Source organism: Hermetia illucens, chromosome 4, assembly GCF_905115235.1.
Source record: "Hermetia illucens chromosome 4, iHerIll2.2.curated.20191125, whole genome shotgun sequence".
Classification (NCBI taxonomy): domain Eukaryota; kingdom Metazoa; phylum Arthropoda; class Insecta; order Diptera; family Stratiomyidae; genus Hermetia; species Hermetia illucens.
Genome location: NC_051852.1, coordinates 100,694,523 through 100,718,278, shown reverse-complemented (window position 1 = coordinate 100,718,278; position 23,756 = coordinate 100,694,523). Strand labels below are relative to the sequence as shown.

At 40.0% G+C, this 23,756-nt stretch overlaps 1 protein-coding gene across 1 annotated transcript in view; it reads right to left on the bottom strand.

Annotated features, from left to right (window-relative positions):
- The window catches only part of LOC119655644 (protein sine oculis), a 115,870-nt gene that overhangs the window by 31,323 nt on the left and 60,791 nt on the right, over positions 1-23,756 (bottom strand). Inside the window, 2 exon segments of the mRNA XM_038061623.1 lie at positions 12,774-12,829; positions 19,745-19,849. Coding sequence (XP_037917551.1) covers positions 12,774-12,829; positions 19,745-19,849 — 161 coding nt within the window.

The following is a 23,756-nucleotide window of genomic DNA, read 5'->3' as shown; positions in this document are numbered from 1 at the left end:
CCATATGCCGTACTTAAAAAAAGTATATTCCCTATTCAGTGCAAGCCATAACTGAAATAGTGAACCGTGCCTCATGAAACATTAAATTCTTTTTTTCTAATCTTTGTCCCGTTCATAAGCAAGGTCGCTTCGTTCATCAAACATTAAATTATATTAGAAAGACATGAAATTTTGATGAATTAGATAGACTCTAAAGCAGCTCTTCGCCTTTTGCATATTTGTCTTTCTTGGCATTCATGAACTTTGCCCCCGGGTCCTGCTCACCCAACGTGCGGATGGTGTCTGCTACCTTCCTTCGAGGTCCAGGTGTCCAATATTCGAAATGTTTTGCACAGCTTGGTACTCACAATGGTGAACTTAGATCAACCAACAGAACCCAAGGCTGGGATCTGATTCAATCAACTTCAATCCCTATGCCAATAGTGAAACTTGAATCACAACTTTCTGCAGCCACAGCTTAGTTTCCTAAAAAACATGAACCGAGAACAAAAATACTGTCAGATTACTTTTGAAGGTTAATTAAGAGGATGACTAGTTGTTACTGGTTTTATAATTATCCGAAAGCGATTTTTTAAAATTAATTTGTTTTTAGATCATACACTAGACGGCAATGTGGCAGAGATTGCTTTAGACTACACTACACTGATTTCGCTTGCAAAGACTGCAAGTTCCACAGAAAATAAATCTCCGTTTCAACTTAAATTCAAACGATCGTTCCCGACGTTAGTCTTCAAACATGTCAGAATTTCCTTAAACGACAACTTCGAGAATACACGAGTTACTTTCATTCCATTTTCTAAATCATTTCCTCTTTATAGTAATACACAAATATATACATATATACATAGATATGCCGCTGTACAAAATGCATTTGCTCGCACACAGCATGGGCATGTATGTGGCCGCACCATCTATGATAATTCATGGGGGAAACAACAACAGAAAAGGTTAATCATAATTTTCGATATTTGGATCATGGGAAAAAATTGTTTTCTAATTATAACACCAAATGTTGAGATTGTATTGAAAGTATCAGGGTTGTGCTATGCAAAAAACAAATTGACATTTTTGAAGGAAAGTGTCATTTTTTGAAGGTTGTGCTTATATGAAATCCTAGTTACTTCCGACATACACACTTCAAATTGCCGGTGAAAATAAAAACTACACTGGCGTCATCAATATGTAAATCAAACCTCGTTTCGCACCAAACGTTTGATATTTGGCAAGATAATCCCCGAGCCTTTCATCAGACCATTATTATCTATTGTCGTGATTAATAACAATCTTCAGCTTCATTGCATTCTCTTTGTTCATTTCCAAATCACGAGTCCCATATCTCAGCGACCTCTTTCCATATAAATTAAAAAATTTGATAATTAATCGCACGAGTCGGTTTAGTTCGGTGATATATTTACATGACTCCGCGTGTACCTGGGAATCTAGACAGTCTCTGGCATGACAAATTTTTCATTTTCAAATGTACACGTCTTCCATCTCATTCATTTGTTACGTTTACGAACCGAGGACTCAGGTATGCAAGCGATTAAAATAAGAAGCAAAATATGAAGTAAAGGAAATTCAGTCGAATAGGAATTTGTCACTGTATGTTAGCATTCGCGGCAGCATAACCTCGACATGCATTCAACACAGAAATTCATTCAGCAGATGTGAGAATGTTAACACTTAGCATCCGCAGGAAATAAATTCGTCTTAGTTATTTTTGGTATCAGACAGGTTGTAAAAATGTTATAGTTTCCCCATTAGATACTTAAAAACAGTTTAATTCGCAAGAACGATACTCTGAAAAGAGATTTACTTTTGCCTATCGGGACAAGCATCTCTTTATCCCTAGATTTCAAAATTTTCTGATCACTCTTCTGGTAGGAAACGTAGGAAACTTTAGGACCAAATGGTAATATGGTAATTTCCCAAGTATTACCCTGCAGTGTTAAAGTAGAAAATACACATAGTATGTATGTACATACATGAGCACAACATGCATTCAAAGAAAGTCCATTCAAACTGACTCCCAGGTGGTTCGACCACGTTGGGCGCCTTTCTTCAGAATGCATAGCTGATTCCGACCTCGCTTTATTTTACGTTCTTTTCACCTCAATTCGCCTAAGGTTTCTATCTTTATTCTGCTTACTATGCTTCCTTGGCTGCATCTCAGTTCCTCTTTTCTATGTCTTCTTAATTTTATCTTCTCCGATAAAAATCTAAGAAAATCATCAAATTAGTACATAAATAAACATAGACGAGCAGGAATTAAACACTTGGACACACACAGGCATCGAAGATGATCTTGGAGAGCGGAAAAAAATCAACCATAAAAATAAACGGATCCAACGGCAGTACCTACATACGACCAGATAGATATAGGATAGAGCCAGGTTGGTTATGGGAGGTTGGATCTTGGATCGATATACAGGGTTGATGTGGACTTGTCATTTCCGCTTGGTTGGTTAGTTGCACTTTCCCCTGCACACATGCCCGGATTTCTTTCAAGGTGAAATCAACTCAATTGCCACCAGGAAGCTGATTCGAAAAAATCAAAACAGATTTGGTCGAAATTACCACAATTCAAGGCTGCGAATTCAGTACCCGATACTCCATTAGCCCCCAACGAATCCTACTCATTGCAATCTTATATCATACAAGAGACTATCGCATACTACAGAACTTAAATCGTCAAAACTTTTTAACGTGTTGGAATTTTATTTTTATTTCATTTCGAAATTTATTATCCAACGGAGCGAACTAAAAGAATGAGCGAGTGGTGGTTGAAATTAGCTTTATGTTGGCTGTATGTTCCCCGGTTGATAGTGAATTTGATGACTGAGGAGTATTTTGCTGAGGCCAAGCAAATCTTTTAGATTTTTTATTATCATATAACCCCCGAAGATGCTTGATCGGATTTATGAGGTGATTCGTTCCTTTTTCTTGGGTGATATTCGAAAGAAGGAAATTATGCATTTTTTCTAAATGAGTGCCGCGTATATAGTTTGGGGTGACGAATAGCTTAGATTCAAATTTATTATATTATTGAGACTTGAAAGATGTGCCATCAAATCAAACATTTCCGCAAGCAATCAATTTATGAAATATATATAGGTGTTTACGAAAATGGGTGGAATGCCAAATCAATACGTTTTTCTTACGCAAGAGTGTATCTTTACTTTTAATACATAAATATAGTTATGAACAGGTAAGTAGTACTCTTGATTTATGATTATGTATTCCTATTACCGTCAGGGTTTTGTTTAATGAGGTGGAGGGAGCCCTCACCCCACATCAATTTGATTTTGGACCACACCGACTAATGAGGTGATTTTCCGAGCATCCGAGAAGTATCCCATGTTGAGTATTTATAGGACAGTGCTCCACGTCGGCAATGTTCGTTTTGATGACAGATTACGCCATTTGCAATTTGATGGCGCTTTTCGTTTTCGGCTGCTACTTTTGCATTTAATTGAATGCATTGATTTTGCGGAAGGCATTATTTGCGTTACAAGTGCTAATTATTAATGTAATTTGTATTAGTCCCCTCGCTCCCATTCATAAAAATTGAATTTAAGCCGGAGGTATGTGCACTCTTAGTGACATTTAATTGTATGATTTGCATAACATAAGGTTGATTGTCTGCGCACAAAATCGCGGCATTGCACATAATCTTCAAGTTTCTACAATTAGCGTAAGTATTTTCTTATATTTTATGTTATGAAATTCATACCATTAAATGCCAGTGCACCTACCTTACATTTATTTTTTATGAATGGAAGCTACGGAACTAATGCAAGTGACATTAATAATTAGCACTTGCAACGCAAATAGTGATTTCAGCAGTTCTCAAAACGAATTCATTCAAATTTATTACATTCAACAATGATTGCCAAAAACGAAAACCACCGCCATATTACAAATGACGTAACAAACTATTATCTGTCACGCATCAAAAAGTTTTCGATCTTTTTTACGTTCCGCATTGCGTATCGGACTTGTATAATGCGCCATACAAGCCCGTGTAATGAACTTTATTTGACAGCTCTCTCAATCGGCACGCACGCAGTCGCTCTGCTGTTGTGTTTGGGCCTTATTTCTGGTCGTCTTGTGTTTATTTAGCTGCTGTGAGCTTATACTCCATCATCATCAACGGCGCAACAACCGGTATCCGGTCTAGGCCTGCCTTAATAAGGAACTCCAGACATCCCGGTTTTGCGCCGAGGTCCACCAATTCGATATCCCTAAAAGCTGTCTGGCGTCCTGGCCCACGCCATCGCTCCATCTTAGGCAGGGCTTATACTTACGCAGCATTAAGTGTGATGCCAATGAAACTGAAGCACAGTCGCATTGAAAACGGAGGGGAAGAAACAATAATAACACTCCACAGGGGAGGTATTCATATTTTCTTTGATTAGTTGGCGGGAACGGATACGAAATGCGCTGGGCAGTAATCATCTGGATAGTTATAGTGTCCCCGGTTTCAAGTCATGCCAATCATTTTGGGTTTTTATTGTCGTGTGCGGAGCTGCTAGACAAATCCATTTGGCTGCATCCATTATTTTCCTACTATATAGCAGCTTTTATCGTTTCCATCATCCTGTTTTCAATTCCCTAAATCGCATTGCGGTCCCACATTAATAAAGTTACCATATTTTAAATATTAACTTTAAATTATTCTTTATTTTAGAATTTCTACTCAAAACCCATCAGCCTTAAAACCCAACCCAAAATCCTATTTAATAATTATACAATTATATATTTTTGAATACTAGAATGATATTTGGCCCTTTTTTTTTTCTATATTTAGCGCGGCAATGTTATTCACTTTACCACGCTAGCATGCAATCAAATGTATTCGTACCGACTGGCAATGGCGAAGCATTTAAGTAAATTTTCCGGAGCTACGAATGCGCTTTGCACTAATCGCAAGCCGGTATGACAGTCTAAAATGTTTGTTATTGAACGCGGGTAACCGATAATGTGAAATAAGAGGTTAGTGAATTTGCAGGTTTGTCTTGGACGATTAGTGAAAGGTTGGTGGAACCGGAAAAATTCTTCGATCTCAGGATAAGCTTCAACAAAATCAATCTTATGGCCTATATCAGAAAGAGAAAGCTGGACGAAATCGAAATCCTACATTTTTTGGAGACGCTACAGCTATCAAATGATGCCAAGTATTTGGGACGGATGCTGACTGCAAAACTCAATTAGAAACAATATGCCGACCAAGTAATAGGGGAAATTTATAGGCACTCCTTGCCATAAGAAGCCCGAATATAAAATATGGGAATTCAGACCACACTTGGTATACTCAAGATATCAATTCGTGATCAAATTCGTGCCTATCTATCTACGAAGCTTTATTATGATAATGAGGGAAAGCAAAGGGAAGCTATAAAAGATTTCCCCAAACTCTAGAAACTCGCTGGTTTCAGTACACGATAACGTGCAGGATGAACTCAAGAAAGGGGAGAAAACTCAACGAGAAAAACTGCAGCGTCAAAGAAACGTGAATAATTAAAGTAATATAAATTATATTATTCTAAAAATAAAAAGTTGAATTGTTTTACTAAACATCCATTTATGAGCTTGTAGAGGATTCCGAGGCCGAACAGAAGGAAGGAGGAGAAAGGAAAAAATGAAAAATAAAGGAAAGAGGAGCTAAGATAGAGCTAGAAAATGATCACAACCTAAAGAAATCCCCAAATTCGATATGTATACAATGGTATCGGAAAAAATTGTCAGCAAGGACGAAAAATACAATAACTTCTGAGGAAAGATTTGGATATTGACGTCTTTACCAGCAAGAGCAAAAAGGCAAGTATCTTTGAAACTACCTTCTACGTTGGAAACTAAATTCTGTTAACACAATCGACAAATATTAGGTTGGGGACAAAGTAATGTCGTATTTCGTCAATAAATGGCGACACTTAAACATATCTTGTGTTGTACTTATCGCATCGGGTCATACTATACAGCGATTTGAAGACGACAATCTGGGCTACAGGTGTCTGTTTGACAGTTTTATGATGGTATGTTTCAGTTCAAAGTTATAGCGCGTCAAAGATGGAGTCCACCAAGCAAGAAATTCGTAATATTTTACTACCTGAGAGGTAAAAATGCAACGAAGGCGACCAAAAAAATTTGTGAAGTTTATGGGTCCGATACTGTATCGATTCGCACAGCACAGCGTTGGTTCGATCGATTTCGTTCTGGTTAAGTGAATGTCGAAGATATACCCCATACTGGTAGGCCAATCGTCGTAGAAACCGATAAAATCGTCGAAATCATCCAAGTAGACCGCCATGTGAGCATTCGCTCGATTGGCCAAGAACTGGGTAAGGACCATAAAACCGTTTGGAATCATTTGCAGAAGATTGGATTCCAAAAAAGCTGGATGTCTGAGTGCCACACGAGTTGACGGAAAAAAATCTCTTGGACCGAATCAACGCCTGCGATGCTCTGCTGAAACGGAACGAATTCGACCCATTTTTGAAGCGAATGATGACTGGTGATGAAAAGTCAATCACGTAAGAAAATCTCAAGCGAAAAAGATCGTGGTCAAAACGCAGCGAGCCGGCCCAAACAATCGTCAAGCCTGGATTGACGGCCAGGAAGGTTTTGCTGTGTGCTTGGTGGGATTGGAAGGGAGTCATCCACTATGGGCTGTTCAACTATGGCCAGACCTTCAATTCGGCCCTCTATTGTGAGCAACTCGACCGTTTGAACCAGACGATTGACCAGAAGCGGCCAGGATTGATTAATAGGAATGGTGTTGTGTTCGACCAGGACAACGCTCGGCCTCACACATCTTTGATGACCTGAAGCTACGGGAGTTCGGATGGGAGCTCCGTATAGTCCGGACCTGGCTCCAAGTGATTACCATCTCTTCCGGTCCATGGAAAACGCTCTTGGTGCAACTAGGTTCGCCTCAAAAGAGGCTTGCGAAAACTGGCTGTCTGAGTTTTCTGCAAATAAGTAGGGGGGTTTTATAAGAGGGGGATAAGGGTCTTCTAAATGGCAACAAGTTTGCGAACAAAACGGCGCATATTTGACTTAAATCTGATAATTCTAAGTATGTTAAATAAAGCGTCAAAATTCGATCACAAATACAACATTACTTTTTCCCCAACTCAATATAAAGCCAGGTTAGTTATCAGGGTATTCACTCGATATCAGAGGCTGACTACAGTCAGTCAGAGATTCAGTCCCGCTGGAAAATGAAAATGATTCGAGCAGTAATTGGCATAGCAAGAGAAAAACGCGAACGAAGTATTAATGCACTTTATACTTTGAAAGGGACTGGGCTTGGCCCACATCTACTTACAATAGTGGAAAATCGACGCAGAGTTGAAAATATGATGAAAATTTTGGAAGAAGCAGCAAGGCAAGTTGCGCAGTTTTAGGTGTTGTAAGCATTTACGCAGGCGGGTGTTTCAGCCATAAGTCAGTGAGAGCCTACGGTTATCAGAGGCTAAAACTGAAGTGGCTAACGAGAGAATAAAAACAAGTCGGAATACCGGAAGCTCGCGCTTCGGGTATAAAGGTTTTGTGTTATGTAAGAGACGCACATTTCTCTGTCCGTATATAGCTACAAATCCAACATAATCCTTCATATTTTTCCAAACTACGAGACATACGTACATATTAGAGCCATAGATATCATGCTCACCCTAAACAAACAAACTGCCTATTACCTGCTGTACACATATATGCACGTATCTACATTTATCGTACCCATATTTCCGATTTACGTCTTATATCTATCTGAATTAGGCACTAGCCGCAAAGTTCATTAGCACGCATATATTATATACCTACATATACACATGTCTCGTTGACAAATAACTAAAAAACTAAAACAAAATAATTGTCTGCGACCCAATTCATAAAAATTCATTTCGTTGTGGTATTGACGAATTGATATGTGATGATGACGTCATGCGGGTTGTAGAGTGCACGAAATTCACAAAAAATTGTAAAGTTTCACCCCCAATAACTTTGTTAATAATAGTTGGATTTTCTTCAAACTTGACCAAACTGTGCATTATATTCTTCGTTACACTCATGCCAAATTTTGTATTTCTGAGATGAACATAAGGGGGGTGCCGGGTAAATTTCTAAAATGTGGAAATATACTATTATTAACTTTATTTGTGCAGATATCGGAACCGGATATATTTTGAGGCCTAGATTTCGTAGAGATGCACCACTGTGATTTTTTCCAGATTTTTCGGGTGGATAGGTTCTGAGAACGAGACCTGTTACACTTTTTGTGGGTCATATTTTCAACCCTGACTCCCCTATGTTTCATCTAATATCAAATATTGAACCAGATTCGAAAAGTACTAATTGAGACCTTTCATTTGATACCCTACTTGGCTACATTCTGTGAAAAAAAAATTTGCACCCTCCATTCACATGTACGGAGACCCCCCCTTAAACTTAACGCTAGATGGCGCCACTTACTGCATGTAAAGGGATCACCAGATTACATATTCTCACCAATTTTCGTGACAATCGGTCTAGCCGTTTCCGAATAAATCGGGTGTGACAGACAGACAGACAGACAGACAGACAGACGGACAGACGGACAGACGGACAGACGGACAGACAGACACCGTCACCATTCTAATAAGGTTTTGTTTCACACAAAACCTTAAAAAGTCAGCTGTAGGGCAGATACAGAACTTCCAGTTCCAGTTCATTCAAAGAGACAAGCTATTGCTTAGAACTATTGTTTCATCAGGGGGAAGGCTATTAGGGCAAGCCTGCAGTTTGGCAGATATTCATGGATGAATAAGTCCTTGGAATTTCGATGATGCCGATATCAAGACCATGACCAGTAGATCTATATTTCCGAATGGAAACTTAGTAGAAGGCAAGGGAAAGAACAACTTTTTCCTATAGTTGCTCTAGAACTAGTAGAATTTGAACAATTTCCTTTGATTTTTCCCGGAGAAACGTTTTGTAGAAGTTTCACAGCAAACGAAAACCACCTTGTTACAACACGAACATGTTTCGCCAGATTGTTCTTTGATTATATGTGGAAGACGCTCCCACAATAATGATCCCAAGCCAAATTATGACTGCTGAGAGTACAATTGTCAGGAAAACACTCTGACAAATTGATTGCTTTATTACGATCCACACAATTCACTCTCATATCTGCATTTGTATACTCGAAGTTACTTAGCGAGGGCAAATCCGTCAACTTAACCTGTTCATCATCTCTCCACTCGTATCTCAAATCTCTTGTGGATAACAAACTCCTTTTTAGATATCGATAACAATAAAATAATATCAACGAACGATAACAAAACAGCAAAAGACATTCCGAGCAAAACTCGAATAATGCAATACGGATATAGAGCGGCGCGGAACATTCAATTGGGAAAAGAGAAGCTGACTGGTGGCTGACTGAAAAGGGCTGACAGAATGCTGATGGTCTCGAGGCGGCAAAGGAGCAACCAACCATGCAATGCTGACTACTCTTGGGAATACACAGCGAGAAGGAAAACCAAAAACCAAACTCCAAGACCGCGAGGCAAACAGGCACAATACCAAACAAAAACCACGAATCGATGGCACTGGAAAGCCCCGAGCGTGCACAGAGACTTTCATTCAATTTTACAAGTTTTAATGGCGTATCGGATATCAAATTACCACCGTATTGTGTTGTTACGAAGACCGTTGGATTTGATGTCGTTTTTATCCTTGTCGTTGCCGTCGCTATCGTCATCATTGTTATCGTTGTTGCAGTAATCGGTGTGGTCGAAACTATGGTGGAAATTAATGTTGTTTCGGAGCTAGGAACATGCCGGTGGCGGTGAAGGGATATCTTCAGAAGACAACGTTTGTGGGTACATATGGCAAACATTATCGACAAATAAAGTCCTTTCATCCACTCTTTCCAGCTTTGAGGGGAACTCATTATTTTTATAGTCATTTTCCTATTAATGCGTTCAAACCCACTCCCTAGAAACTTTGTGATGGCTTTCAAAGCCCATAAACTTTAAAATAGCCGAAAAAAGTGTGCAAATATTGATAATCAACTAATCTTAGTATAATTTGAGGAAGGCAGAGGGATTTTTACCGGTAGACATTCTCAGAAAATTAAGTCATGTACCCTTTCTGCTCCACCACGCTCCAAATCAGAGACAAATCACTCGATTGATTATCTCCACGTCGAATAAATCATTCACGTTTCATTTCACCTTGGAACAATTGAATAATTCACCTAAAACGAACTAGACCAAAATTAAAATTCTGTTAAAATTTAGGCGCCGTCTTGAATTTCACGTGCAACGAACGAATTATTTCAGGTGAAACCTGAACCGAGAATTAGATCACCACCGAGCACCACAGTTCATCATTTTCAATAACAATGGGCCGAGGGACATCAGCAGACCATAGTGTAGTTGGTTGGGTACCTACATAGTGACGTCGTCCAAGACAAATTCGACGATCGAACACGACACCTCACTCTTTGCCATTGTTTTGGTGGCAACCTGGACCCATCATCCATATCGCAACCTGAACGCTGAACGAACATCTTTTCCAGTCACTACTATCGCCACCCGCATCGCTAGCCTCTGGCTGGCCACGGATGAAATTCGACACCTTGCTCATAAGTTATGGCCGTGTACGTTACGTTTTACGATTCCTCCTCCAGCCGTGGAGTTAGTGGCTGGTAAATATTTTTAGGGATTAGGGGTGAGAAGGTTAGCAATAAAATCTGTTTGGGTATCGGTGAAGAGATGAACGTGAACCGAGAAGAAGCAACCTAGGATGGTCATCGGTAGTACTGACAGGTCAATACTCCGCAGTATCGTGAATTGGAAGGATCGATGGCGCACAGCCTTACCGATATCTCGAGGAATGAAGTCTCTCTTTAGACACATTTATAAGAACTTTATAGGAAAATGTGCTGACGTTCCAAGCCTTTAGATATTAGACTTGGGTCTGCAGGCCGTCGAGATAGAATATGGAACATGGGGGCATAAAATTATACAGAAATTCACTGGAAATGTCTTTTTTATCACTTGATTTAGGTGAGAACTTGTTTAACAGTTTAGCTGATCTTGTAAAATGGTTATTATCGGATTTACTATGCATAATTATTAAAATTACCAAATGCGAAGTTAGTGCTGATAACCCGAACTCGGGATTCACAATAAGATTGATTGCCATTTAGAGTAAAATTGCCTCGGGGCTTAGATAAGGTGCACATTGTTCTAGTCATGACCGTAACCAGATCGCCTATTTTTAAGGTTTTGTGTGAAACAAAACCTTATTATTAAGGTTTTGTGTGAAACAAAACCTTATTAGAATCGAGACGGTGTCTGTCTGTCCGTCTGTCCGTCTGTCTGTCTGTCTGTCTGTCTGTCTGTCTGTCTGTCTGTCTGTCACACCCGATTTATTCGGAAACGGCTAGACCGATTGTCACGAAAATTGGTGAGAGTATGTAATCTGGTGATCCCTTTACATGCAGTAAGTGGCGCCATCTTGCGTTAAGTTTAAGGGGGGGCTCCCCGTACATGTGAATGGAGGGTGCAAATTTTTTTTTCACTGAATGTGGCCAAGTAGGGTATCAAATGAAAGGTCTCAATTAGTACTTTTCGAATCTGGTTCAATATTTGACATTAGATGAAACATAGGGGAGTGAGGGTTGAAAATATGACCCCCAAAAAGTGTAACAGGTCTCGTTCTCAGAACCTATCCAACCGAAAAATCTGAAAAAAATCACCGTGGTGCATCTCTTCAAAATCTAGGCCTCAAAATATATCCGGTTCCGATATCTGCACAAATAAAGTTAATAATAGTATATTTCCACATTTTAAAAATTTACCCGGCACCCCCCCTTATGTTCATCCCAGAAGTACAAAATTTGGCATGCGTGTAATGAAGAATATAATGCACAGTTTGGTCAAGTTTGAAGAAAATCCAACTATTATTAACAAAGTTATAGGGGGTGAAACTTTACAATTTTTTGTGAATTTCGTGCACTCTACAACCCGCATGACGTCATCATCACATATCAATTCGTCAATACCATAACGAAATGAATTCTTATGAATTGGGTCACAGACAATTATTTTGCTTTAGTTTTTTAGTTATTTGTCAACCAGACATGTGTGTATGTAGGTATATAATATATGGGTGCTAATGAACTTTGCGGGTAGTGCCTAATTCAGATAGATATAAGACGTAAATCGGAAATATGGGTACGATAAATGTAGATACGTGCATATATGTGTACAGCAGGTAATAGGCAGTTTGTTTGTTTAGGGTGAGCGTGATATCTATGGCTCTAATATGTACGTATGTCTCGTAGTTTGGAAAAATATGGAGGATTATGTTGGATTTGTAGCTATATACGGACAGAAAAATGTGCGTCTCTTACATAAGATGAACACAAAACCTTTATACCCGAAGCGCGAGCTTCCGGTATTCCGACTTGTTAATTTTTGCATTGAACTTCCGCTGGAACTGCCAGAAATCAATAACTCTGTCTCTCGCCAATTAAATATGCAAACAGATCCAAAGGAAAAATTTTCACATATTGCTTGTTTCAAGTGCATCCTTTTTCATTCAGGAAATGATTAAAGAATACACAAAATGTGAAATAAAAGCGAGCGTAAACCCGTCCAGGGAAAATCCTTTCGGCATGTTCGAGTAACATCTGCAACCTCTCGTATCCTTGAGCGCATCCTTGTTTACATTTACCATTTTGAAGAAGAATTGAATCTTGACGAAAATCTACTCACTCTTTGTGCTCTGCCGCTCGGTCCCTTTGCCGTCTATTTTTAAACCAATTTGAGACCTGCAAGCAAAAATTAAATATTTGTTTTAATTTTTTGGTTTATTTTGTTTTTACTTATGAAGTTGATGAAAAATTTGCAAAATTTTGTATCCAATACATATTTAAAGGTACATATTTATGGCGATAAAGGAATAACGGAAAGCTTTTCCAGTTTTCTTCGGTCTAGTTGTTTAGAACTCCATAGTTCGCTTTTATCACCTTCAAATACTCTGTGCATTTCGAAGTGGACAGTAATTCGAAAAGGTGTTCTTTTGGATATGCATTCCAGATGCAGATATCAAACAAAAGATCTTCATCAATTCTTTCTGAAATTACCCCTAGCTTAGATGAATATGTCAAAGAAAAAGGAATCGACTTTTTTTTTTAACATCAATTGTATCTGGATATAGTGTAGAATATATAGACAAAGTGATTTTTTGATATTCGGGGTCGTTCGGAAATTATAGTGTTAAACACGTGATAAGTCACATGCCAGATTTATGTCGATCGCCGTAATAAAGCGCATATTTATCGGTCCAAATGACGTTCAAATAACTTGGCTAAAATCATAACAATTGAAGCCAAGGCTCTACTTGTATTTCTTCAAGAAACCTAAGGTTTATGGAGTAGGTGTAGCAGATTAATGATCAGTTAAGGTTTTATGGCTAAAAACCGTATTCTACTTTTTAAATGCGCTCTTCTCAAAAATGCATGTTGAAAATCGGCTGCTACCATGGCCCAAAATCTATCCAACGAAATTCTTTGAAATTTTCACGACTTATTTCTACGGTCCGCAAACTAGGATAATTGCGATCCATTTAGTATTTTCTTTATTCATTAAAGAAGCCTTATAAAAATAGCAAAAAGTCTCAAAAAAAAACCGTTTAACGCGGCACCAAAAATTTAGTTTTTAATATTTTTCAATAATCCTAGTTTGCGGGCTGTAGTTAAGTCTGTACATTAAAATGCCGTTTAATGTTTTTCTTTACGATAATCGCAGCGCCCTCTAGCGTGGCAGCAGAAAAACATCTTTTTTGGGGATGGCTGTATAAATTGCTCTGTATAGCCGCATACCAAGTAATGCTGCATTCTCAAAGGACGCGGGCACGCGCAGAAACTTATCACGAACTCCGTCGAACGGAGAAGCGACTTCACAGACGGACAAGGGGAACCTGGTACTCCAACAAGTCTGTGAACTAGAAAAGTACAGGGAGCAACCGCACCAGGCGCGGAAGTTTTACCAACAAGTCAGCAGGATGAAGCCTTATACACCTCGATCCACATCCTGCCGAGACAAAGAGGGAAATCTGATTTCCGACAGAATGGGAATATTGGAGCGATGGGTTAAGTACTTTGATGAGCTAATCAACAACCAGAACATCGGAGAATTGGAGGTCCTGCCAACTGAAGACGAACGACAAATACTGCCACCACAAAGTTTAGGAGAAACAGTCCGTGCAATTCATCGTCTAAAAAATCATATGTCGCCAGGGGCCGATGGAATTACAGCCGAATTAAGTTAAATATGGAGGCGACCAGTTGCACCAAGTGGTTCATCAATTTGTGCTCAAGGTATGGGACAGCCAATCAATGCCTGACGATTGGCAACGAGGCATTATCTGTCTCATACATAAAAAGGGAGATATCACACAGTGTAGCAATTATAGAGGTATCACGCTGCTGAGTATCATCTATAAGATATCCTCCGCTATCTTTCTAGGCCGGATAGCTCCATACGCCCAAACATCATTGGGCCATACCAAAGAGGCTTCACTCCAGGCAAATCAGCAGCAGATCAGATTTTCTCTCTGCGGAAAGCGATGGAAAAACTGTTGGAATATGGACAACAGTTGCACTATCTATTCATTGCCTTTAAAGCCGCCTATGATAGCATAGCCAGGGTAAAGTTGTACACGGCCATGAGAGAATTCGGTATCCCGACGAAATTAATAAGACTGACTAGGCTGCCCCTGACCAATGTGCGAGGTCAGATAAAAGTACCAGGATTACTGTCAATACCACCCTATCATGCGTCCTCTTTAACCTGGCCCTCCAGAAAGTGATCCGTGATGGTGAGGTAAATGCAATAGGTACGATCCTCTTTAAGTCCACCCAACTATTCGCCTATGCTGACGATATGGACATCATGGGGAGAAGCACCCGAGACGTACAAATTGCCTTCATCCAGATCGAGCAGGCGCCACGAGACCTTGGGCTGCACATTAATGAAGGCAAGACAAAGTATATGGTGACAAGGTCAGCACCGAAAACCAACCAACCGACAACATCAAACCGCACTGGTCAAACGGGAAGAATAAAGTTAGGAGAATACAACTTTGAGACCGTTGATAATTTCTCCTATCTAGGGTCGAAAATCAAACCGATAATAGCTACAATGAGGAAATCCGCGCACGGTTGTTGTCAGCCAACAGAGCCTATTTCATCTTACAAAAACTGTTCCGCTTGAAACGTCTCACCATAGGGTCAAAGCTCTTACTGTACAAGACAATGATCTTGTCAGTCCTCATGAATTGCGAACTCTTGGCGGCGTTCGAGAGATGAATACTCCGAAGAATTTTTGGTCCCCTACATGAGGATGGACGATTCCGCAGCCTACACAATGACGAAATCTATGAGCGATACCATGACCGTCCGGTTGTGGATAAAACCCGGCTCAATAGGTTACGGTGGGCGGGTCACTTAATCCGTATGGATGAGGATGATACAGCCCGGAAAGTCTATAAGGGCAATATCTATGGTAGAAAAAGAAGACAAGGCAAACCCTGCCTAAGATGGAGCGATGGCGTAGGCCAGGACGCCAGACAGCTTTCGTATATATCGAATTGGTGGACCTCGGTGCAAAACCGGGATGTCTGGAGTTCCTTATTGAGGCAAGCCTAGACCGGAGACCGGTTGTTGCGCCGTTGATGATGATGATGATGATACTGTATCACGAAAGAACTTGAGTTCGGAAATCTTTCGATGGTCCTGTTAACGACGTTAGCGGTCTACACCTCCATGATGACGAGCGGCTTACGAGTTAGAAGGAATCCTTCACTACAGTTTTTAATTGTATACATCCAGTTTCCAGTGGCTAGTCACTATAACAAGCAGATACGGACTGCTTCCCAAAATAGAAAAGAAATTATCAGGGCCTCAATGCACTCAAACGGAATAAAGCCGGTGAACTTGAGGCTCACACCACAGAGCAGTTGCAGTTTCTGCGAAGCGAGAGCCACCGATACGGTACCTCGGCCAACGGACCATGTCATATTTCCTCAAACACCTCGACTACGTTAATGACATCTGTTTGCTCTTTCACCTAGTTTTTGTCCTTGATTAAATGTCTCTGGATTTCGAAAGAGTGGCAGGTAGAGTTTAACTGAAGAAAGGCACCCACAAAAACAAAATTTTCAGTCTGACCGCTCATCGCATTCTCCCTATCTGGATTAATCAGTGCAGGATTAGTGTAACCAACCCTAATCATAATGCTGGTTGCAGGTTTATGGATTTTTATTTTGGAAATTCGAAAGTGAATCATATATCAAAATACAAAAAAACATATACCATTGTAATGTCGAAATATGAGATTGCTGCGTGCGGCGAAAATATAGCATAAATTTCATATCTGTCAACTTAATTTCGAATAAACTTAAATGGTGAACCAACTAACCTTTAGAGTTCGTCGTAATTGGAGATTTGCAGTTATTTTTTCTGAGGTGTAAGAATGTCAACAGATGCCGGATATTACCTAATACTAGCTCTAAGTACTAAGCATCGAACGATCCTACCTACTTAAAAGATAAAGGGGCTGGTGGTGGTGGCCGGTGGTAGATTAATGGGAGAATCCGTCGAAAACTCCCCACAAAATCGAGCACATATGCGAAATGGTGTACTTCTGCATGCATCAAGAGAAGCCGTGAGGGATTTAGGCACAATACCTGTAGCTGACAATATTAAGGGAACTATAAACATTTTTTCGAGGCGCCAAATTTCTTTGATTTCTCGCCTTCCTACCTTCTTCTCTTGGTATTATTGTTCAATGTTGCAATTATGGGAGCTGTTGGTGTTTACCTTCAGTCCAACTCTACCTGCCTCTCTGTCAAAATCAAGAACCATTTCGCCAAGGCCCACGTCCCAGTGAAAGAGTGAGCAGATCAGCGAGTCGAGGTGTTAAAGGTAGCATGAAGAACCGGATGTGGTACGATAAAAAACCGAGGGGAAGTGGTCCTTCCACCTTTGAGACTGCTCGTAATCGTAAATGAGGAATCGGCCAATAACATCCTTCGCAGGCCCATGGCCCACATGCAAATTCTTTCGTGATGCAGCATACCCTTCTAAAATCATTGTGTTTTGTGGAATCTGTTGCTTCCTTGATCAACTAATAACAATAGCAAATTCCGTTTTGCCACGGTCCACACTACGTTGAACTTCTCGGGTTTTCGCACAGTATCGGAGTTCGAACGCGAATTATGTTATTACGCTACTTCTCTTTTAAAAAATCAAAACAAAATTTCAATGTTTAAGAGGATTTATCATTGTTTCGACTTGTTACAGTGGTTTTCTAAATTAGATTGACTCTACATACTTTAATGCCAGTGTCTTAGCAGACAGACAGACAGAAGGGTTCTGGGTCGATATAACGGTATTTTTGCTGCTTTCCTGACCATCTCATCCGCTGCCTCATTGACTTCTAGCCCAACATGGCTTGAAACCCGCGGCACGCATACCCAATTGTGCGAGCGCATTTTTGAGATCAGCCATTCGGGGTACCGCATAGAAAGAATGTTGATCTTCCTTCGATTTAGACAGCTTTCCGCCTCGCTGATATTCCCCCAACATTCTGAAGATGAATTGCCTTTAGTGATGTCGTTGGGCATGTTCTCATCGCCCCAATGCGGAATACCCGCAGGTCAGTATTTGGAGTTTGTGTATCTCCCTGACTTTTTTTACTATTGTACTGTATAGTTAATGCATTATTTTCGGGGTGGACTCTATTACTTTCCTACTAACGGTGCTAATGCACCACCCAAGGTATGTGGAGTGTTGTCGAAAGCACCTTCGATATCTAAAAATGTACACAGTGCTATTTTCGACTCCATTTATCAGTGCAGTTCGAATATTCGTCGACTGCTCACTTTCGGAATCAAAACCTCCATGGCTTCGTTATGTACTCCAAAAGGCTGTACTGGATTTCTAGGACCCTCCGGAGAAGCACTGGAAAGATATCATCCAATACGGATGATTTAGAGTGGTTTAAAAACTTTCCACTGCCCATCTTATTCTAGTTGCGGAATACACCTGATTGTGTTCTACCACGAACAGAATCCTGCTTTCCTCATTCTCAGTAGATATCCCCCCTCTATTTTTCATGCAGACAGAGGATGTTGAACTATCCCTAGGCAGCACCCAGTTTAGATGCTTCTGTTGTTTGTTCAACCTCTTCCTGAAGTTATAACGCTTTGCTTCTCTGATTACATTTTTGTGCATGGGCCAGTCCTCGACTTGTTTTACTAGGAGGAAAAATTTTCGGATCTCTTATTCCAACTAGGTTCCCCTGTTGCACCAGGGACCGGACCGCTGACTTCAGATACATAAAAGACAACTTTTTTGAGGTCTTCTACTGCTGCCGCCAGTTTGAGTTCATTCCTGAGATCACCATCTACCTCCAGATAAACAATGCAATCAGCGTTGCAATTGTTACGTCATCTTTGATATCTTCTAAATTTTCAAAATGTGAGATGTGGTAGTTCCTCGATGCACGTACCGATTTCTGAGTTGGTATTGAAAACCTTACCCCGACCATCCCCCCTCCCCCCAACTTTTTAAGGTTTTGTGTAAACACAAAACCTTATTAAAATCGGTTTACTGTCTGTCTGTCTGTCTGTCCGTCTGTCTGTCTGTCTGTCTGTCTGTCCGTCACACGCATTTTTCTCGGAGACGGTTATAACGATTAACACCAAATTTGGTAGAAAGGTGGGAACTGTGAACGCTCACGCATACAGTGAATTACATCCTTTTACGTCGAATTTAAGGGGGGGTCCCCATACAGGCAAAAGGAGGGTGTAAAATTTTTTTTCATCAAATATAGTCATGTGGGGTATCAAATTAAAGGTCTCGATTAGTACTTTTCAAAGCCGATCTTAGTTTTGACATTCGTTGGAAGAGTGGGGAGCGCGGGGGGTTGAAAGTGATCACTTCTTTAAGAGGGCCATTCTCAGAAACTACCAAACCGAAAAATCTGAAAAAAATCAGAAGGCTGCCACTATATAGTGCCTGGGCTCCGAAATACCTTCCATGCCGATATCTGGTTAAATAAAGTTAATAATAGTATATTACTACAATTTTTTGTAATTGGTTAGAAACCCCCCTTAAGTTCATCCTAGTACCATGAAATTCTACAGTCATATAGGCTATAATATAGAACATTATCTCACCAAGTTTGGTGGAAATCGCACTATTACTAACAAAGTTATAATACCTCAAATTTGTTGCTTCTTCGAAAATTGAAGACTATGAATGTCAATATCACCCGAAAGTGGATACTCTCACATAATATATGAATATATTACGTGCTACGTACTAAGAAATACACAAAACCTTTCGTACCTGAAGCGTCCAGCTTCCGGTTTCCCGACTTGTTTAATTTTTATATCTTTCCCGTCGGCTTAAGTGTCCATGTGGAAACTTCCTATTTAAGAAAGTGCTGCTTTTCGAATTGGGGATTGTTTCCTAAGATTTTTTTTGTTTTAAAGATTTGTATGTTGTTAACTATGATCATTGTGTATTTTTTGTTCTTCGTTTTTTACCAGTATTGCATTCTCTCGTTCGTAATGGTTTCATTTTGAAATATTGCAGTAAAACGATAATAATCAATGGATGATAAAAGCTATAAGGCATAATTCGATTCTACCCATGTCAAAATAAAAAAGTTACCTGTGTTGTTGTCAGTCCTGTAGCCTCTGCCAGCTCTCGTTTCTCTCGCGGTGACGGGTAAGGATTATGTGCATACCAGTCTCTTAAAACAGATCTAGATTTTTCCTGTAATAATGAGAAAAAAAGATATTAATGCCACTGAAGACATCGTGTGCCATACAGCATCAAGAAGTACATTTATGAATGAATGACTGAAATCCATATGTTAATTTTCACTTGTGACTCTCTATGGGACAGACTCAGTGCAAAAACCCCTCAAATGGTCCGCGACGAACAGCACATATGGTTCGTACATGTTACTTCTGCTGGAATTGCAGCCGGAAGTTCATAATACGATCAAATGGAACATTACGCACGCCACAGAGAAATACGAACCCAAATTAATTAACTTTTTATGTTGTGTGCCATTTATCATTCGCGTGGTGTGGTCATATCTCATTTGCGAATTAACACCAACAAAAACTTGGATTAGCGTAAAAATGCGAAAAGTATTGCGTAAACATCCTAAAAATGACTAATGGACGTTTCGCGGATCTTAAAATTTATCCGTCGTTATCTGGATTCTTATCATTTTAATTAAGAAGTTTACAAATTGGATTCGGTTCAAATTACGAAGTATCACCGACTGAAAAGCAAAAAAGCTGAGCTAGAAATTGATTTAACATCCACGACACAAAGATACCTTAGATGCCGTGAGAAATTTTTGATTTCAGGCAAGATGTATTTGGACTTTTTATAATCTTTTGCCATAAGATATATAGACCATTATTTCAACAATACATCCAGTTACAAGTCAGACACGAGAGAAAATAAGACGACAGTGGAATATAACAAAAATCTGACACCTTTAGCAATATCTGAAACTCGATTCTCGTGTTTCTATTATAGCTTTATTTTCTATCCCCATTTTCTTCTTGATTGTCATCGCTTCTTTTATTAGAATTGACAAATACTTGAATTTCAAAAAAATGTATTCCAGATAAATCATTTGCACGCTGATTATGATGACAAATGATTATAGGGGAGTTATCGCAGATTTCCGATCATACGAGTTTAAATTATCGTAGCTCTGAAGTGTGCAGAGCCTGTAACTGATATTTTCACAGCAATTTGATATTTGACGAATTAAAGTTGTATTTGATGCGATTTGGTATTAATTGGGATATGGGAAATTTATGCAAATTGAATGAAAATAAATTATACTAGTCACATGTCGAAAATAGGCTCTAGTGATATCTAATTTGTACGCCACAATGTGCGTAAAACCAAGAGAAAATTTCTACTCTTTCAATTTTAGGATGAAAAAAAGTTTGCACATGTTTAAAAATTAAAAATTATAGATAATTATAATAATAATGTGGGTTAGAGCTTAAGGACTCACACTCAAGGATTTTCCTGCTTGTCATAAAAGGCGACTAAAAGGGAAAGAAATCTGAGGAGTAGCAATTTACAAAATTCGAAACCTAGCCACTGCCGAAACACTAAAAACGCCTCAGGTAGGGACGCACCTCTAGCCGAACATCCTTGGTTATCTAAAACGGATTATGATTGGTTTCTGGAATGTACGCACGCTTCTCCGTAACGGGGCGAGCACTCCAAGATGGTAACTTTCTGCAACTCGAGTGAGATTTCCAACGATATAATGTGTTTTTGTAGTCTGCAAAGCTAAGTGGTAACAGACGCGAACCCGTTGTCGGATTGTTTCTTTCGGTTCCCACAGGGCGCGCTTTTTTGATTTGAGAACCGATTTTTGACAGCATTCAGACTGTAAGATTCCTGTCCAAGTTGAGAAACATCACAATAGTACTGAGTGATATGCACCAACGGAAATTTCTGACATAGTGTTGGAGAATGTTTTCTACGAGCAATTATACGGAGTTCAAGAGAGGCTTCCTAAAGGTGATATTGTAATCGTGATGGGTGATCTGAATGCCAAGGTGGTGATAACACCTCGGACATCTGATGGGGAAGCCCGATTTCGGTGAACGTAGTGATAATGGTGGGAGGTTTGTAGATATCTCCAGTCTTCACCACTTTCTCATTGATGGCAAATTATTCGAGCACAGAGCATGCCATAAGATCAGTTAGTTTCCAGCTGATTGCGGAATCGTGGAAGTGGATCGATCAAAGGAAGGAATTGAAGGCACTGCGGCCACTGCGAGTGGTGGTGGGTCTGATGCACCCCTACTCTGCGGAATCTCGAGGAGTTCAACGTAGTGCGTTCCGCGACAAAAGAGAATTCGTTATTGCGCCTGACCGAAGCGGAAGATTCCGCAAAATGCAATGATTTCAAGAGGGTGTACAACATCATAGAAGAATTTGCGTATAGTCACAAACCTTTCGGTGATCTTTACAAAGAAGTTAACGGTCGACTCCTCATCCACGATTACGAGCAGCTGAAAATATGGAGAGAATACTCCACCTCGGTTCATAATTATATCACATCCGGTGAAGTTCCGTTTCTTGCGGTTGAAATTCGGGTACATACTGCTCCTCAAAGCAGAAGAGAAATCATCTCAGCCATCAGTGCCTTCAAACGGAATAAAGCAGCTGGACTCAACGGTCTCCCCGAAGAGTTATTTATCGCTGCACCTGTAATTACTGCAGATCTGCTATTTCTACTCTTATGGGAATCCTGGATATTCAAAACCTTTCTTAGAGAATGTAAAAGGGGATGATCGCTAAGATTTTAAGTAAGAGCAATTGTTTTGCTGTCAAAGACAATAGCTAAGATAATTTTAGAACAATGCGCGTAGATCTTCTTTCATTCATTGATTTCAAGAACGCTTTCGGTAGCGTGAGCAGAGAGTATATTTGGTGTGCTCTATTCAGGAGAAACATACTAATATCAGAGCGACATATGATGACGCATAGTCCAAGATGGAGTTCGCCAGGGCTGCATTTTGTCACTGATATTATTTCTTCTTGTTATCGCTGACGTTCTTCATGCAACTTCAAACACCTCCACTACGCCGATGGCATTTGTTTGTTGTCTTAAAGGATAATAGATCTTGGCCAAATGACTTTCGATTTGAAAAGAGAGGCAAGTAGAGTTAGACCGAAGACAAACATCAACAAAACCATGGCTCACAATCTGACGGACATTAATGGGTAGAGCCTCGAAGGCATCTATCAATTTACATATCTAGAAAGAGTTGTTTCTGACCTATGGTGGCATCAAACTAGATGTCACTCGACGCACTAACATTGTCTAAAACCTGGAAATGCAGTTATCTCAATCTCTTACCAAGATCAAGTTGAGGCTGCTCCGTGTTACTGTTATTTCTGTGTCGGTATATGGGAGCACATTGAAAGTGACCTCTACTGTCACTCAAAAGTTCCAAGCCTTCGTCAACATCTGTCTGCGTCGTTAGAGTCGCCTGATACTGTTTCAAACGAACAACTTAGCCGCCACATAGACCTGGCACTTGAACGCAATGCAATCGAAAGACGAAAGTGGCAGTGGATAGACCATACATTAAGGAGGGACGACAAATTCATTGCTGCCTACGCCATGCAGTGGAATCCAATCTCTCACGGTGGCCGACGAGTGTGCCGTCCCAAGAGTACTTAGCACAGAATAGTAGAGGGGGAATGCGGGCGTCTCAAGAAGTCGTAGGATAATAATAATAATAATAGTTAGGTTAGTTCTGATCTTCTAAACTGAATTATTCTCGTATGCGCTACTAAGAACTATCAGCTCCTTATATTCATTTCTAGCATCGGAAAGTTTTTTAATTGTCCCTTGTTAGCATAATATTTTATTTCCTTCTACGCCCCAAAACGCCTGATCGTGCTCTGTGCACCGGCTCTTAGCTCCACACGGAATTCTGCTTATATTTAGATACAAGAGGTGCAGAAGTAAATAGCAGTTCTTGGTTCGTGGGGTAGCATTTTCAATTTCGGCGTTGATTGTATATACAGGGTGCGGCAGCATAACTTCCTTTTTTAAAATGCGCGCCACTCAGTTAGTTGATGTTATAGCGGAGCGCTAGTGGTCTTGTTCAAGAGG